The sequence below is a fragment of the Mustela nivalis genome (genome assembly GCF_964662115.1).
Source record: "Mustela nivalis genome assembly, chromosome: 1".
In the NCBI taxonomy this organism is placed as follows: Eukaryota; Metazoa; Chordata; class Mammalia; order Carnivora; family Mustelidae; genus Mustela; species Mustela nivalis.
In genome coordinates this window covers 162,154,740-162,170,899 of record NC_139020.1, presented here as the reverse complement: position 1 = coordinate 162,170,899, position 16,160 = coordinate 162,154,740, and the positions used below count along the sequence as shown (strand labels likewise).

At 39.9% G+C, this 16,160-nt stretch overlaps 2 protein-coding genes across 6 annotated transcripts in view; both read right to left on the bottom strand.

Annotated features, from left to right (window-relative positions):
* LOC309873060 (uncharacterized protein C3orf20) overlaps positions 1-412 on the bottom strand; it is a 90,536-nt gene extending 90,124 nt beyond the window's left edge. For 3 of the 5 annotated variants that reach the window (XM_082748014.1, XM_082748013.1, XM_082748011.1), the window contains exon 1: positions 323-412. The gene's annotated coding sequence lies outside the window, so the exon portion shown is untranslated. The remainder of the gene's footprint in view (positions 1-322) is intronic. The other 2 variants (XM_082748010.1, XM_082748012.1) reach the window with 2 other exon arrangements.
* The window catches only part of CCDC174 (coiled-coil domain containing 174), a 29,315-nt gene continuing 13,167 nt past the window's right edge, over positions 13-16,160 (bottom strand). The window contains exons 6-11 of the mRNA XM_082748277.1: positions 14,006-14,101; positions 12,885-13,027; positions 12,186-12,280; positions 7,661-7,793; positions 5,844-5,990; positions 13-4,173 (exon numbers count right to left, since the gene is read on the bottom strand). Coding sequence (XP_082604403.1) covers positions 3,875-4,173; positions 5,844-5,990; positions 7,661-7,793; positions 12,186-12,280; positions 12,885-13,027; positions 14,006-14,101 — 913 coding nt within the window. The 3' untranslated portion in view covers positions 13-3,874. The remainder of the gene's footprint in view (positions 4,174-5,843; positions 5,991-7,660; positions 7,794-12,185; positions 12,281-12,884; positions 13,028-14,005; positions 14,102-16,160) is intronic.

Below are 16,160 nucleotides of genomic sequence, written 5' to 3'. Positions count from 1 at the left end.
TTAGTATGCATGTGTATATAAATGCAGCCCGGGATTTATTAAGAAACATGGTAACAGATCAATACTGGGCCTGAGTGCCAGGTTTTCATTAAAACACCTTGCTTCATTTCATTAATCTTCCAGTTTTCCTACACAATAATGTACACCTATTACATCATTCTCTACCCCCAACCCCTAACATTAAACATTAAGCTAGATGTCCATAATCTACACTAGCTAAATGCCTCACTAAGGCAGCTCAAAAAGGCTGGGTGGGAGGGCCTGGGGATTTCATTTTCTCTCTGTTTCCAGCAGGTCAACAATTCTAATTATCATCACTTACCTTAGCTATATAGCTTTTTACACAAACTGCCTGACATATAACTGACTTAGTTCAATTCACTGGCTGAAAAAGAAACGAAACACATATGGCGTGGCTCCTCTATGTTGTATTAACTGTAAAGACCAGTACTGACCCCTGTTCCAAATTCTAAATTCTACTGCCTCCTCGCGATGTCACAACAAGGTTAGCTGAAAACCATCCTGCAGGCTGCACTGTGGCTTTAAGAGGAAATAAATGATCCCACAAGTCTTTGGCAAATGTATGGCTAAACATAGCAGGAATCTCATGTATATGGATTTAAAGTTTCTCCTTCGGGAATTTTGCAAGCGAACAAAATGATTTATTTAGCCAATTCAAAGGGACTGTATCAAAACACACAAAGGCCTAGAGGAAAGATTACAGTGAAAACAAATAATTCAAAGCAATTTCTAATCCAAAACATTTCGCTTAGCTCTACAAAGATACGAGTAAGGTGTGGTCATGTTTTCTGACAGAAGAGTTCATGACTCCTTGCCTCCGAGTTAAACATTGCGGTAAGAATAGCTTCAGTGCTTAATGCATGACTGGAAGAAATGTTTATCAGTCCTTTAGCTACTAATGGGAGGATTACGAGTAGTCAGATCATAAAGCATATAAAAAACAGATCATGCAGAGGTGTGCTATGCAGGACGGTAGCACTAGCGTCATGTCTTCTGAGTATCTGAAATGTGGTATGACTAAGGAAGTAAAATTGTATTAAGAACTGGTATTTGCCTGTACCCCTGGGGCTAATAATATGTTATATGTTAATAAAAAATTAAAAATTAAAAAAAAAACCCTGATATTTGATACAGTTACTGGCAAACTTAGAAATGTTTGTGTGTATAGAACTTGGGTGTGTGAATCTACCTTTTCACTGTATTTTCTAAGAAATACAAATATAGACCAAGTATTCCTGATGAAAATTTAACATCTGAATTGAGATGTACCACTGGTGGATATACAGATTTTTTAAAACTCAGTGTGCAAAGAAATATAAAATATCTGGATATTTTTAAATATAATTAAATTTGAACTAGTTGAACTAGTTTGGATATACTGGCTTAAATACTGAATTAAATACAGTATATCGTGAAATTAATTTCACTTTTTTAATGTGGTTCCCAGAAAACTGAAAACAGCTTACATCATATTTCTACTGGGTGGTACTGTTGCAGTGAATCTGAAGTCTTGAGAATGCTGGCGCCATCTGCTGGACTCACTCTACAAAACAGGCCCATGAGAAATGGTAAAACTGAAAGTGTTAACACCTGAACTCTGGGCCTGAAAGGCAAGAGGATGTAACTAACTGGGCTCCTGAAACACTAAACAACCTGTATGCTGAGACAGGATGAGAAATGTTAAAATGGTTTTGAAATCCTAGAGAAAATCTGACTTACAGTTCCTAGTCGACAGTGACCATGAGCCAACGTGCAGACTGCTTCACCATCCACCCTAGGTTGGGCCATCCTGAGCAACAAAAGGTTATTTCGGGTTCCCTCTCATGACCACTGGCTCCCACAGGGATTACTGCTGCCTGACCAGCCTTCCCATCCCCTCTCCACATACAGCCCAAGTCCTTCTCTACCTTATAATCAAACCTTTTCCATCTTTCTCATTTGTCTGTTTTCTTCCTTCCTTCCATTTTTCCAATGTTCCCAGTATAACTAATAATTCTATTTTTTTCTTTCTACTATTCCAATATTTTTTTTCTGTCTCTTCTCCTTGTGCCCAAAAGCTGTTTCAGCTGGTTATGTAGTTTTAATTCCTATGTTTAGGCCTTTGATCCATTTTGACATTGGGTTGGTTTTGCTTATCGCCTGTGTTAGGGATCCATATTCATTCTTCTGCATGTGGATAGTCAGCTGTCCCAAAATCATCTTTTGAAGAAACTATTCTTTCCCCATTGGATGGCCTTGGCACCACTGTCAAATATGAACTGACCACAGAAACAGAGCTTTCTTTTCGGACTCTCAGCACTAGTCCATGGATCTAGGTACTATTCCTATGTCAGTACAACACTGCTTTGATTCCTGTAGCTTTGTAGTAAGTTTGAAATAGAAAGTGAGAGTCCTCCAACTTTGTTCTTTTTCAGATTGTTTTGGATATTCTGGGCCTCTTCAATTCCACACAAATTTAGGATCAGCTTACCAATTTCTGCAAAAAGATGGCTGGGTCAGTTGACTTTAATGTGTATTTTTAAAAAGAGATTTGCCTGATCAGACTGACAGAATGACCCTTAGGATAGGCAACTTTGCCCTTGACATGGAGTTCAGAGGTTAAGTTTGCAAGAATTTGGGATTTTCATCTAGTACTACTTGATAGTGGAGTGACAACACTGAGAGCACAGGGCGGTGGAGAAACTGAATTTGGAGCAAATGTGAGCCTAAACAAGCTACATATAAGTCCCAGAGCTGCCGTTTGGATGCTACATGACCTTGGACAAGTTGTTGACCTTTTCTGGGCTCCAGTTTGCAATCCATAATGAGCACTCCCATCAATATCACTGAGACTATGTGGATTGGAGCCCACAGGAGAGTATAGGCTCCTTCTGGCACTTGGAAGATCTGGTGGCCAACTTCCACTGCTTGTCTGGAGCCATGAAGACACTGAGGTGCAGGAGGCAGAGGATGGAATGTATTCAGGTACAGAAAAGGCTTCCAGAGTTCTGCTCACTAATTCACTGTTAGTAAAGATGAAGGGACCTCCCTGCCTCGCACTCCAGCCCAGATCTACTTCAGTAAGACTTCTGAGGTGATGTGGCTCCTGAAAGTGATGAGGGCCTACAGTGGGCACAGCAGAGAAACAGGCCGAGCTGAAAAAGTAACCCTTAAGCTGAAGAGCATCTCACTCTCTGACTCGGGCCGACAGCCTCCACATGGGCCCCAGGTACTCCACACACACTTAATGAATACCCACCAGGCATGTGTGGTGACAATATAAGTGACTTCACCTCCTACCCTTTTGGATTATGAGGTTCTACTCCCTGGTCTTCCTTATCATTTTAAATATTATTGCTTAATAGTCCACCAGCTTCAGGGTCTTCTTGGAGACTAGATTACTTTGCCCTGCACAGTGTTTCCTCATTTGCCACTTTGACAGGCAAACATGCCTCCTGACAGATGCTCCATCAAGTAATATGGAAGCTGAATCCTTGGAAAAAAGAAAGCTGCATGCCTGTATTTGCAAAAGGAAAGGAATGGAACCTTTAAATCAAATAAGCCAAAGAAGTGGATAGGAAACAGGATTACAAGTTCCTCAGGGTCATGTTATGACAGCTTACACATAAATCCAGAAGGACAGTTCTTCATATCAATCAGAAAGAAATGAACAGCCAAGTGGCCACAGAATTCCCACAGTACCATTCAGCTTCTTCTTTGCTGACAAATCCAACAAATCCAACAGAAGTCTGTATCCTCTAGGGAAAGAACAGGAGGAGAAAGATACAATTCAATCTTTAAAGTTGTATTTTCCCCAATTTGGGAGAAAAAGGCACCATCGTACTATAGACCCAAGCGAGAATGGTTTTGAAGTTCATGTCACTTGTTTATAATATGATATCATATCATCCAGAGTTTCGAAAGTAACTGTGGGGGCTTGTGGTGGGCTGCTGGGGGCAGGAGTGGATGATGTATGTGAAGAACTGGGGTCATGGCTCTGGCCAGAGCACTGTCCTGGATCACTCTGTGCAGGTGCAGATCTGTTCCATGTCTGGCTACCGAAGGTACCAGTTCTCTTTTGACCCACAAAATAATCTGATGGTGGAGCAAACTCAGGATCTCTCTCGGCCCGGAGATCTGCCTGCCTCTTCGACCAGTACCCGAAGGAAAATTCTAGTAAAAATAAAAGAGTATTATTAGAACTGATTACAGAATCAGCTGAACTTTTACCATTACTACTTTTCAATTATTATATATTAAAAGTCAACTCCCATTCTCTGGAGAATAAGGATAGCAATAACATAATACAAGGTCTATGTAATGCCTACAAAAATAAAAGGAAGCAGGCTAAGAAAAGGGAATGCTTACTACCAGATGGGGAATGATTCGAGGAAGGCTCTGTGGAGAAGGCTGGTAGGTTCTGGAAGTATTGCCAAAAAGGCACTAAAATTGTATTTCAGAGAGTAATCTAGAAAAATCAAACCTCAAAACATTTGCTTGACACGATGTAGGTACTTCACAATGAGACACAAACTTTGGCCTTTACGGAGTTTTAGAAGACACAAAAAGACACTTGTCCAAATCTCATTTGGTATTTCAGCTCTGCTTCTAACAGTAGCACTAACCTAAGGCACTCACCTATTTGCCTATCTTTTACTTCAGTCGTGGATCTCACCAGCTCATATAGCATGAGTTAATGTACCATTCTTTTTTTTTTTTTTTTTTTAAGATTTTATTTATTTTTTTAACAGAGAGAGCTCAAAAGTCGGCAGAGAGGCAAGCAGAGAGAGGGGGAGCAGGCTCCCTACTGAGCAGAAGTCTCAATCCCAGGACCCAGAGATCATGACCTGAGCCGAAGGCAAAGGCTTAACCCACTGAGCCACCAGGTGCCCCTGCTAATATCCTAATCTAATGATCTCATTTGGAAAGACATAAATCATAGCCTCCAACAAGAAGCTGCTGTGGGCACCATGGTGTACTTACAGGAAATTTTGCATGACCCAACACAACCATATGCAAATCCAAATTAATACTGTGGCACACTGACTATTTTCAACTGAATGCAAAGGAGACTGCTAAAAAACAATCTGAGGGTTTTGAAGGGACGGGGGGTGGGAAGTTGAGTCAGCCTGGTGGTGGGTATTATGAAGAGCACATATTGCATGGAGCACTGGGTGTGGTGCATAAACAATAAATTCTGGTACACTGAAAAGAAATTAAAAAAATAAATTTTTTTTTTAAAAAGAGACTGCTAAAAACACAGAGGACATTAAAATATCAAACCTTATAAGATTTTTCAAAAGTGACTCCTGAGAAAGGGCATTCCAAAACTGTAAAGGCACATGAGGGTAGCACAAATTTTAAAAAACTTCACCCAGGGGCACCTGGGTGGCTGAGTGGGTTAAAGCCTCTGCCTTCGGCTCAGGTCGTGATCCCAGGGTCCTGGGATGGAGCCCCACCCATCAGGCTCTCTGCTCGGCAGGGAACCTGCTTCCTCCTCTCTCTGCCTGCTTCTCCTGCCTACCTGTGATCTCTGTCAAATAAATAAATAAAATCTTAAAAAAAAAAAAAAAAAACTTTACCCAGTGCTTCTAAAAAATTGTCCCTTTGAAATGATGTATTATAGACCCTGGTCTTTTATGATCACACTTTCTAGTGGCCCTGTTTATAAATAAGCTAGTGTCTGGGTCCTAAGAAGAACTCAGCTGAAATTTCTGGAGAATTCCTTAAGCCTCGAGAGACCACAGAGACTCATGAGAATCATACGGAAATGAACCAGAAAAATCTTCTGAGCAAGGCCCATCACTGGAAGGATTTACACTTTGAAGCCCACACCCCTTTACCTTTTCCTCTGTCCCACTCTCGAACATGGGGCACTCCGGGCCTGGTATCCTTCCTCTCCTGAACAATGACTTCTACTTTGCTACTCTGGGCAGCAGTACGTGGAGTTGGCACAGCCTCTGGTTCTGGTGGCAAAGGTCCAATAACATCTGTTTTTTTGCAAGGGAATAACACATTATTATAATAAAGCTTAAAGCTATTTAGAAAATAAACATTAAATAGAACATGCTAATCTTGAGAGTAAAAGTAATAACCAGTATTTAATGAGCACCTATTATGGCCCAGGCAGTGGACTCAGTATCTTGTATACAACAGTTCGTGTAATTCTTGTAATAACCCTAACAAAGTCAGTATTTCTATTTTATAATGTAAAAGTAGTACTTCAGTAGTACTATTTTATAAATGAGGAAAATTAAGCTCAGAAATGCCACACAAGGAGAAAATGACAAGAGCCAGGATCCAAACCCAGGTTAGATGAATTTCAAAGTCTGTTTGACTCCCCAGACCAACTGAAGGACCAGAAATCCCTAATAACTCAACTGAAGAGTCTCAGACAAAGCAAGGGGATTTAGGGTGATGAAGAGCTGAAGCATGGCAACAGGCTACAGGCTAGTCACTTTGGTCAGATTTTTAAAGAAAATGGGTTTTTAAAAAACCACTGTGGCGGCACTTCACATGTTATGGAAATGACAGATGTTTAGGAGTAGAGTAAAAATAGAGAAACAGTATGCAGTGCTTAACACATTTCAGGGACCTAGCATCATATAAAATGGCACAGATGACTGCCTCAGTGTTTCTGGTCTCCTTTCAGAGCTAAACTGAAGCTGTGCTCAGAATCAAAAGATGGCCAGTGGCTTGGCACAGGTTTCTGTGAGGGCTGGAGTGGCTGGCATATGCCCCTGATACCCACACACCCCCTTCTTCCTTTTGGGAACAGAACAGCCCCTGTTTCAGTCCGGGGATGCAGCTGCCTCATTGACAGGCCATTCCCCAGCCCCTTATAGCTGGCCAGTGGGATGTAAATGTGTGGGTGGCATGTGCCTTTGATTCACATTCCTAAAGAAGCAGCTGGATCCTATCCCCTTTTCCCCTTTCCTGGGGCTGGACTGTGAACAGGTGCCAGAGAGCAAGTTTCTGTCCTACAGGTAGAGCAACACTCTAGGAATGGCAGATGCAGGAAGAGAGGAGGAAGCTAGGACTGGGTGACCGTCTGGAGCAAGGTTACTACCTGCTTGGAAACCCACCACCTCTAAAGCATTAAAACAGAAAACAGACTTCCATCTTGTGTGAGCTAGTCCAGACAGCTTAGCCCCCAGAAGAGGGTAACTCCCGCTGCAGGCAGCAAGCCAGCAGGAACACAGCAAGTAACAGTGTTTCCACTGTGACCTTTCATGAACTGTCCAGACTCAATACCTGTAAATTCTTTTATCTGATTTTGTGAATATACTTCTTCTTTAAAACAAATTAACATGTAATAAACAAAAAACATACAGCCATAGCAAAAGAAACGTGTGCATAACTAAACTTCATCTTAAAACCTCTCTTCTCTAAGTCTCAGTTACTAAACCATGCCCATCCTCTGAAGTAACACAATGCCCTCTTTGTTAATACTTTTGTCTATAGAAAAAGTTTCTTTGGAGTGTCATCCGGCCCCACTCTGGTTATAAAAACCTACTCCTGGCAGTACCTCAGAGGTACTCTACTTGCTTAGAGAATAAAATGAAATGGCTCATTTCCATAGCGCCAGTCCTATTTGTTGAGACATCAATGGAACTAAAATTTTTCCTTTTGAAGGTCAGATACATGAACCATGATATACCTCTATTTTCTTCCTCTGCTCCATCTTCTTTTGACTTTTTCATCTTTTTTTGTCGGAGTTTAGCAAGTCTTGCTTCTAACATTGCCTTTCGCTTTTCCTTTATGTTCTCTCGTTTTGTTCTCTGATCTGTTGTCTGAATACAAAAGAAAATGAGAACATTTACTATAAGACAAATTCACAATATTTCTGCTTAAAGGGATAAAATAATTTATTTTAAAAACAGACTAATTAGGGCGCCTGGGTGGCTCAGTGGGTTAAGCCTCTGCCTTCGGCTCAGGTCATGATCCCAGGGTCCTGGGATCGAGTCCCGCATCAGGCTCTCTGCTCAGCAGGGAGCCTGGTTCCTCCTCTCTCTCTCTGCCTGCTTCTCTGCCTACTTGTGATCTCTCTCTGTCAAAAAATAAATAAAATCTTTAAAAAAACAAAACAAAAAAACAGACTAATTAATTCATTTTTCATGCCACCTCTGGGAAGCTAGCCTTGAGATCTTCAAAACACAGAGGTCCTCTTATACAAGCCCTCTGGTGTGTTTTCTAAGTTTAGCGAGTATTCACAGAGCATCCTGGAATCTTCACATTCAAGGAAACCAACCAATTCTGTTCCACTCCTTAATCCCTTAAATAAATCCCTTAAATAACTCTCTATTTTCTAACCCAGGCCACTCCAAAAGTACCATATTTAAAACCAAATTTAAAACATCAAAGTTACATAAGTTACTTCTGAGCAGCTATAATTTTAAAGTCTGAAACACCAAAATAGAACAGCAATTACCTTCATGAAACTATAATAGCATACTGATAAATAATAGTGATAAAACTCTCACTATTTGCAGTAGACATGATATTATATATAGAAAACCTTAAAGATGCCACCCAAAAGCTATCAGAATAAACGGCTTCAGTAAAGATGCAGAGTACAGGGGCACCTGGGTGGCTGGCTCAGGTGGTTAGGGATCTGCCTTCAGCTCAGATCATGATCTCATGGTCCTTGGATATAGTCTCACGTCAGGCTCACTGCTCAGTGGGGAGTCTGCTTCTCCCTTTCCCTCTGTCCCTCAGCCTGCTTGTCCTCTTTTTCTCAAATAAATAAAAAAATTTTTTTTAAGTTACAGGGTACAAAATTAACATAAAAAATCAACACAAAATGTTGTGCTTCTATAGGCTAATAATAAACTATCAGAAAGGGGCGCCTGGGTGGCTCAGTGGGTTAAGCCGCTGCCTTCAGCTCAGGTCATGATCTCAGGGTCCTGGGATGGAGTCCCACATCGGGCTCTTTGCTCAGCAGGGGGCCTGCTTCCCTTCCTCTCTCTGTGATCTCTTCCCTTCCTCTCTCCTACTGTGATCTCTCTCTGTCAAATAAATAAATAAAATCTTAAAAAAAAAAAAATGTTTAAAAAAAAAATAAAAAAATAAACTATCAGAAAGAGAAATTAAGAAAACATTCCCATTACATCAGAAAGAATAAAATGCCTAGAAATAAATTTAACCAAGGGAAACTATAACACACTGACAAAAGAAACTGAAGACACATAGAACTGGAAAAATACAGCATGCTCATAGATTAGAAGAATTAATATTGATAAAATGTCCATATTACCCAAAGCAATCAAAAGATTTGATGCAATCTCTATCAGAATTGCAACGAATATTTTTCACAATGATAGAATAAACAACCCTAATATTTATATGGAACCACAAAAGCCTTTGAAGAGCCAAAGCATTCTTGAGAAAGAAGAACAAAAATGGAAGGATCAAGCTGCCTGATTTTGAACTATATTACAAAGCTACAGTAATCAAAACAGTATGATATTGGCATAAAAACAGAGACAGAGATCAGGAGAACACGAAAGGGAGCCCAGAAATAAACCCAAGCATATATGGTCCGTTAATTATGACAAAAGAGCCAGAAGTATGTAATGGGAAAAGGACAATCTCTTTAAATAAATTGTTGGGAAAACAGGATAGCCACATGCAAAAGAATGAAACTGGACCACTATCTTACGCCATACACAATAATTAACTCAAAATGGACTAAAGGCTTGAACATAAGATCTGAAACTATCAAACTTCTTGAAGAAAACATAAGCAGTAAGCTCCTTAACATCAGTCTGGGCCATGATTTCTTGGATGTGACACCAAAAGTAAAGGCAACAAAAGCAAAAAATTAACATGTGGGATAACATCTAACTAAAAAGCTTCTGCCCAACAAAAGGAAACCATCAACAAAATGAAAAGACAACTTACTGAACGGGAGCAAATATCTGCAAATCATATTATCTGATAAGGGATTAATACCCAAAATATACTGAGAACTCATACAACACAGTACCCCCGACCCAAAAAAAGTGAGAAAAACTCACAAAAACCAATCCAATTAAAAAACAGGCAGATGGCAAAAACAAAACAAAAACCCAGATGACCTAAATAGACATTTTTCCAAAGAATACACACAGACGGCCAACAGACATATAAACAGATGATGAACATCATTAATCATCAAGAAAATGCAAATCAAAATCACAGTGAGATATCAACCTCACACCTGTTAGAATGACTATTATCAAACAGACAGAAAATAATAAGTATTGACAAAGAGGTAGAAAAAAGGGAATCCTCATGCACTGTTGGTGGGAATGCAAACTGGGACAGTCACAACAGAAAACAGTATGGAGGTTCCTCAAAAAATTAGAATGGAACTACCATATGATCCAGCAATTCCACTTCTGCATATTTATTTGAAGAAAATGAAAACACTAATTTGAAAGATATCTGCACCCCCATGTTCACTGTAGAATTATAGCCAAGATATGGTAAAAACCTAAGTGCCCATCAATGATGAATAAAGGCATGTGTATTTGTGTATGTGTGTGTGTGTTTATATATATACATATATGTGGAACAGAATATCATTCAGCTATAAAAAGGAAGGGAAGTTTGCCATTTGAACAACATGGATGGACCTTGAGAGCATTATGCTAAGTGAAATAAGTCAGACAGGAAAAGATAAATACTATATGATCTCACTTATATATGGAATCTAACCTCCACACCCCCAAAAATCTCAAAACATAATCTTATAGATACAGAGAACAGACTGGCAGTTGACAGAACCAGTGGTGGGGGCAAGGTGGGGAATGGGCAAAATGAGTGAAGGGAATCAAAAGGTATTTAAACTTCCACTTATAAAATAAACAAGTCATGTGGATGTAATATAGAACATGGCAACCACAGTTAATAATACTTTAATGCAGGGGCACCTGGGTGTCTCAGTGGGTTAAAGCCTCTGCCTTTGGCTCAGTTCATGGTCTCAGGGTCCTTGGAACAAGCCCTGCATTGGGCTCTCTGCTCAGCGGGGAGCTTCCTCCTCTCTCTGCCTGCCTCTCTGACTACTTGTAATTTTTATCAAATAAATAAATAAAATCTTTAAAAAAAAAATACTGTAATGCATATTTGAGAATTGCCAGGAGAGTGGACCTTAAAAGTTCTCATTGAGAGAAAAAAAATTTTATACTATGCGGTGATGGATATTAACTTGACAAAGCAGTAATCATTTCCCAATAGACACAAATACTGAATAATTATGTCATACATCTGAAACTAATAAAATGTTATGTGTCAATTTTATTTCAATTAAAAAGTAGGGGCACCTGGGTGGCTCAGTGTGTTAAAGCCTCTGCCTTCAGCTTTGGGTCATGATTTCAGGGTCCTGCTCAGGGTTCTAGGATCGAGCCCCACACTGAACTCTCTGCTCAGTGGGAAGCCTGCCTCCCCCTCTCTCTCTGCCTATCTCTCTGCCTACTTGTGATCTCTGCAAATAAATAAATAAAATCTTAAAAAAAAAAAGTAATAATAAAGTATCTGGTCTATGGCTATAATAGTATTTATTAAATATCAGAAATATCAATCATTCGAAGTTTATTTGATGCACTTCTGTCCATCACTGCTCTGAATATTAACTATGAAATGAATATAGCATTTTCTATTTTTTAAGATTTTATTTATTTGTCAGAGAGAGAGATACCAAATACAAGCAGGAGAAGTAGCACGCAGAAAAAGCAGCAGACTCCCTGCTGAGCAGGGAGCCCGAAGCAGGACTTGATCCCAGGAGTCTGGGATCATGACCTGAGCCGAAGGCAGACACTTAACTGACTGAGACACCCAGGTGTCCCTAAATATAACATTTCTTAAAAAAGAAAAAAAAAGGCCATTCTGAGTACCAATTTAAAAAATAGATTGTGAGATCCCTGGGTGGCTCAGTCAGTTAAGCACCTGCCTTTGGCTCAGATCATAATCTCTGGGTCCTGGGACTGAGCCCCACATCAGGATCCTTGCTCAGCATAGTCTGCTTTCCCCTCTCTGTCTGCCCCTCCACCCACCTGTTCTCATTCTCTCTCTCTCAAATAAATAAGATCTTTAAAAACTGATTTAATTAAATAAATAAATACTAGGTTGTTTTTGTTATGTTGTCTAAAAAGAAACCAACTGCTCAAACACTTCTCAACATCAATTCTGAATTTAATTTTTACCTGTTCACGTAGCATCTCTAATGTTTTCATCTGCTTGCTTCTCAACTCTTTATCTCGAGCGAAAGCAAAATATCCAACACCAAGTTGCCGGGCCTCTGAAATAAGTCAAATTATTCAAAAGATTAGAGTTCCCTGATTAATGAATTAGACTCAGGCTAACTTTCCTACCAAAGCAAAAAGAAACACAGTGATGGGGTGACTGGGTGGATCACTGGGTTAAGCCTCTGCGCCTTCAGCTCAGGTCATGATCTCAGGGTCCTAGGATTGAGTCCCGTATCAGGATATCTGCTCAACAGGAGCCTGCTTCCCCATCTCTCTCTACCTGCTGCTCTGCCTACTTGTGATCTCTATCAAATAAATAAATAAATAAATAAATAAATAAATAAATAAATAAAATCTTAAAAAAAAAAAAGGGAAAGAAACTCAGTGATATCTAGCACAAGTTAGAAAAAAAAAAAAAGCAGCTAAGCCAAAAAAATCTCCTCCTCGTGATTAATAGACCCTCTTTTAGAAAGAAATTTCCAATATGAGTATTCTTTAGGCTATGAAGTGAACAAAGGGGATATTTTCAATTTCAAAATTGGAATCTTTTCTTTCTACATAAGAGCTGCTGCTTTATGAATATTTCCCTTTATGCTTACCATTAGTTCACGATTAAAAAAAAAAAAAAAGATTTAAAAAGCTGCAAGATGATCATACCATTTTCACGAATGTCTTCATAATGTATGGGTCCCATTGGCCTTTTCAAGGCCTCTCTTTCTTCTTCCTCCCATTGCTGGCGCTGAAGTTCTTTTCTCATATCTTCAGATAATAAGGTTTTCTCATTAGCAGGACTAACGAAACTAGTAATGGAAAAGAACAAAACTCTTTAGTTCAGAGACAGCAATGCTTCAGTTCAGCAGGATGGATCACAGACAAGCAACTCTAGTTGATAAAGAACACAGTTCCTTTCAGAAGTTTCTGACCCAATATCACTGGGAAATTACAAAGAAGGTTTTCACCTTTCTATAATCAAGCAGCCAACTTGTTACAAGAGCACACCAGGATCTTTTCTCGGCGCTTGAGACAAATCCATTTCCTTCCCACCGTGGCTCAGGGAAGGAGGAACCTGAGCCGCCTCTGCATAGTCACCTGCCCAGTACTGAGGAGGCTGCATAATGTTACAGCCCAGGCACACCTCACGGCCTCTGTCAGACAGTTCAGGGCTTCTTCATTTCCTTCCTTGCACTGAGCCCAGGCCTATCTGAACCTGAAGGATTTGGATACAGTGCACCTTTTCCCACCATTTTCCTCATAAAAACTGCCCTTGGTGAGGGGAATTTTATTCCCTCGAGCATAGGAGCAAGTTATCTCTTCGATGTGTCTTGGCCCCTGTAGAAAAAAATCTAGCTATCAGGCCCTTCAAAATACAAAAATGTACAAAGAAAAAGTTAATAGACTAACAACCTCTCTGCTCCCACTAGGAACCTAGTATATATTCCTAAACACCTTTCTCCACAGAGGCAGGTTTGTTGGATTGGGTTTATTTTCTATTTTTCGTTCTGATATCCAACACCCCTCCAAGTAAACAGATAGAACTCCAACGCATCCATTTTAGTAGCCACACAGTATGGATGATCGACTACTCGGGTTGTCCCAAGTGTGGACTGTGTATGTACCTAAGCCACAAAAGAGCACCTCAGTAGATATTTTTATATGTTAAGAAGAGAACCTCCTCATTGGACCATCAAAGATAATAAACTAAAAGCAGCCTCACTCAAAAACAATCCTCGTGTCTGCATTTCAGAACCCAGGCAAAGCCTCACATATCACATACTTACAGCCTCCCTTGAAGATTTTTATCCATTTCCAGCAAATCTGGCAAATCCTTTTTCATACAGCGCCGAGATCGCCCCAAAGAATCCACATAATCCACCCTGAAATAAAAGTGAAAACATGTGAAGGCGGCTTTGTACATGACATATGGTTCCTTAAAGTTAGGGAGTTGGTGCACAGTAAAAAAATTAATGTAAGCCTCACTACCAAGAAAAACCCTCCACCTGAGAGACCATTACTACTGATAAGAAAATGCTTTTTAAAGTTGACACACAATAAACTCATTATGCCCTTTATTAAACCCTAAGTTTAGAAACTGCAGAAAATAACTGATCATGTATATCTGATTTCAAAAATTAATAACCCATACAGACCCCTGCTGCAACATCTCAGAACTGACTTCAATCTGGTTTAGACAATTTCACATATTTTATTAGCATCAGAAAAACTGAGCTCTGTACCATTTTCAACATATTCATTTTCTCAGTCTTCCCAAATTTCACTTTTTATTCTTTTATTTCTTCTAATTGGTACATTTCTTTCCAATTAGAAATTTCTCAAGTCATGATATTTTGAGGACCCATTAATTAGAGGGAAGCAAAGCAACACGCATTTTGTACTGCAAAAGCATCTTAGCGGTGGGCCAGTCTATTATCTTTCACTCTCAGTTCCTCTTTCCTCATCTTTGCCCAAACTAGACAGCCAAGGGAACCAGGCAGACGGCAAGGCAAAATGAAAGACCAACTTCCCACAACAGGAAATATGGACAGATTTTCATGGAAAACATTTTAATTGCACCATGATGCAAAAGATTTTTGTTTATTGCTTAATTATGGGAAAGGAATTTCCCATTTCTGTGCTAAATACACAGAAAGGGGTCAGTACTGATAGTGCAGCTCAAGGTCAGAGTCTCACATATGTGGCTTTGCTTTTGTTGGCCATTTCTTTCCTCTTACACATGCTGATTCCAATTGTTAGCTCATGATTTGAAAACAATGTTGGAGAATCTATTACTATTGTCCTAACACTGCTTACCACAAGAAATAAAACCTCCAACTCTAGAAAGCAGTTTCATTCTTCCTCCCTACCCCCCACTTTTTCTAATGAACCGAAAAAGAAAATCATCTAGCCAGATGGTCTGAGTAATTATTTACAATATTTTTTGCAGCAAGATTTTCCACCACCTGGAACTTAACTACCAAAAGGATTTTACAACTAGTTACAATTCTGGAGCTTAATTTAAAAACAAAAAAAGCGTTAGAACTGCTTGCAGTGCGTCTTCCTTCACCATATGGTGGCATGTGACACCTTCAATTGCCCTCCAAACTCTTCAAATCACTGACAAATTGCTTGTAATCACATGGCATTAGTAAGGGGGAAAAAAAAAACATTAAACCTTTCAGAGGAGATGAGATTTCTGCTATGAAAAGCAATCATAGGCTATTCTGTTTCTGGAGAAGGTCTCTAAAATGTACAGATCCCATCAAAACAGAAGTGGCAAGACAGTAGTCAGCAAGTGCTCTGTGTAATCAGCAATCACGGAGCAAGCCCCAGGGAAACAATTACTTGAGGTACAAGAATAATAAAGGACGACTCAGAGTCATGTCATCTTCAATGAGCTCCAAGGGGGGAAGTTATGGCACATGCCCATGAAACACTTCCTAAAAATAGCAGGATGGATGTGAAAAGGATCCAAAGTTTGTCTCACATCTTTTTCTGGTAATGAGGCTAGTTGTGTGCTAGTACTAAAGAAGAGGTAAGACCCAAAGGAACTGGAAGCGCATCTAAGCGCTACAAGGGTCCGGGTGAGGGAGAATTCACTCACATGAAAACAAAGAGGAAAAGCATCAGCGGGAGCGACTGCATTGTACGTGCTTCTCTTTGGGTTGCTTGTAGCAAGTATGCAGCCAGAAGACCTCACCCCAAGATAAATTTTTAGAAAGCAGCTAAGCAAATACCTGTTCTATCCCAATGTGAATGTTATCTCTGGGCCACTGGGGACACCCCGGGTATTACAAAGATTCGAGGTCCCTGTGATCCTCAGCAGCTGGCACTGCTCTCACACTCAGAACCCACCCCTGCCAGCAGGGCCAATGGCTGACCAAAGGTCAAATGCTGCAAACCATCCTAATACAGTCTCTAATAAAGACCCCAATAATG